This window comes from Empidonax traillii, unplaced genomic scaffold (assembly GCF_003031625.1).
Source record: "Empidonax traillii isolate 1590-97213 ecotype Southwest subspecies unplaced genomic scaffold, ASM303162v1 scaffold5736:size7292, whole genome shotgun sequence".
Lineage (NCBI taxonomy): Eukaryota > Metazoa > Chordata > Aves > Passeriformes > Tyrannidae > Empidonax > Empidonax traillii.
Window position 1 is genome coordinate 1 of NW_020960929.1, and position 1,981 is coordinate 1,981.

General features: G+C 55.4%; 1 protein-coding gene across 1 annotated transcript in view; it reads right to left on the reverse strand.

Annotated features, from left to right (window-relative positions):
• Positions 1–54: 54 nt before the first annotated feature.
• Positions 55–1,981, reverse strand: part of LOC114073227 (geranylgeranyl transferase type-2 subunit alpha-like) — a gene marked incomplete at its 3' end in the record, with an annotated part of 6,877 nt that continues 4,950 nt past the window's right edge. The window contains exons 8-10 of the mRNA XM_027911017.1: positions 782–870; positions 599–687; positions 55–174 (exon numbers count right to left, since the gene is read on the reverse strand). Of these exons, the coding sequence (XP_027766818.1) occupies positions 55–174; positions 599–687; positions 782–870 (298 nt within the window). The remainder of the gene's footprint in view (positions 175–598; positions 688–781; positions 871–1,981) is intronic.

Genomic DNA, 1,981 nt, shown 5'->3' on the forward strand with positions numbered 1-1,981 from the left:
GCCCCCTCCAGCAAGCCCCGCCCCTCCCTCTTTAGCCCCTCCCCCTTTTTTTACCTTATTTGGTAGGCGGAGCCAAAGCGGTCCAGGCCCCGCCCCCAATCCCAGCACCCCCAGCGCCGCCTCCAATCGCGAGGCCACGTCGGCCACGAAGCCCAATCGGAGCGGGTCGGCCTCCTGGAAGGGGCGGGGCTTGTTAGAGACCAGTATAGACCAGTACGGACCAGTATAAACCAGTATAGACCAGGGCAAACCAGTACAAACCAGTATAGACTAGTATAGACCAGTATAAACCAGTATAGACCAGTATAGACCAGTGCAGGCTAGTATAGATCAGTATGGACCAGTAGAGACCAGTACAAACCAGGATAAACCAGTATAGAACATTATAGACCAGTAAAGACCAGTACAAACCAGTGCAGACCAATATGGACCAGTATAGACCAGTATAAACCAGTAAGCATCAAAACCCCTCCCAGTCCAAACCAGTACAAACCAGTAAGCCCCAAAGTCAATTCCACTGGGTCCCAAACCCTCTCCCAGTTCAAACCAGTCCAAACCAGTATAAACCAGTCCAAACCAGTAAGCCCCGCCCCCTCACCTGGAGGCTCCGCAGGTGCCGCCGCACTTCCTGGGCGTGGCCCAGCGGGTCGAGCGCCGACAGCAGCAGGGCCAGGGTGAGGAGGCAGCCTGGCCACGCCCACAGGGGGGTGTGGTCAGGCCACGCCCCCCACTCCAGGTGAGGAGGGGGCGGGGCTTAAGGGGGGAGTGGGCGTGGCCTCACCGCGGCTGCGGGGCTCCAGCTCCAGCAGCTCCCGGCAGGTGGACACCTGCTCCTGCAGCACCTGCGGCGAGGCCACGCCCACCTCGGGCCTGCGAGGGGGCGGGGCTTGGTCAGGAAGGGGCAGGGTTTGGTCAGAAAGGGGCGTGGTTTGGTCAGAAAGGGTGGGGTTAAATCAGAAAGGGGCGTGGTTTGGTCAGAAAGGGGTGTGGTTTCTGAAAGGGGGTGTGGTTTAATCAGAAAGGGTGTGGTTAAATCAGGAAGGGGTGTGGTTTGGCCAGAAAAGGGAGGGGATTGGTAAGAAAGGGGTGTGGTATATTCAGGAAGGGGTGTGGGTTAATCAGAAAGGGGCGTGGTTTAGTCAGAAAGGGGAGGGGGATTAATAATAAGGGGGTGTGGTTAAATCAGGAAGGGGCGTGGTTTGTTCAGAAAAGGGCGTGGTTTAATCAGAAAGGGGCATGGTTTAGTCAGGAAGGGGAGTGGCTTAGTAATAGAGGGGCGTGGTTTATTCACGAAGGGGCGTGGTTAAATCAGAAAGGGCGTTGGTTAAATCAGAAATGGGCGTGGTTTGTTGAAAAGGGGGTGGTTTGGTGGGAAAAGGGGCGTGGTTTGGTCAGAATGGGGCAGGGTTTGGTCAGAAAGGGGAGGGGTTTGGTCAGGAAGGGTGGGGTTCGGTCAGAAAAGGTGGGGTTAAATCAGAAAGGGGCGTGGCTTGGTCAGACGGGTGTGGTTTATTCAGGAAGGGGCGTGGCTTAGTCAGAAGGGAGTGGCTTAGTAATAAAGGGGTGTGGATTATTCAGGAAAGGGCGTGGCTTAATCAGGAAGGGGTGTGGTTTGATCAGAAAGGGCCATGGTTTGTTGAAAGGGGGGTGGTTTGGTGGGAAAAGGGGCGTGGTTTGGTCAGAAAGGGGCGTGGTTTGGTCAGAAAGGGTGGGGTTAAATCAGAAAGGATTGGTCAGAAAGGGGCGGGGTTTGGTCAGAAAGGGGCGTGGTTAAATCAGAAAGGGGTGTGGTTAAATCCGGAAGGGGCGTGGTTTGGTCAGGAAGGGGCGTGGCTTAATCAGGAAGGGGCATGGTTTAATCAGGAAGGGGTGTGGTTTACTCAGGAAGGGGTGTGGTTTAACCAGGAAGAGGTGTGGTTTGTTCAGAAAGGGGCGTGGTTTAATCAGAAAGGGTGGGGTTAGATCAGAAAGGGGCGTGGAT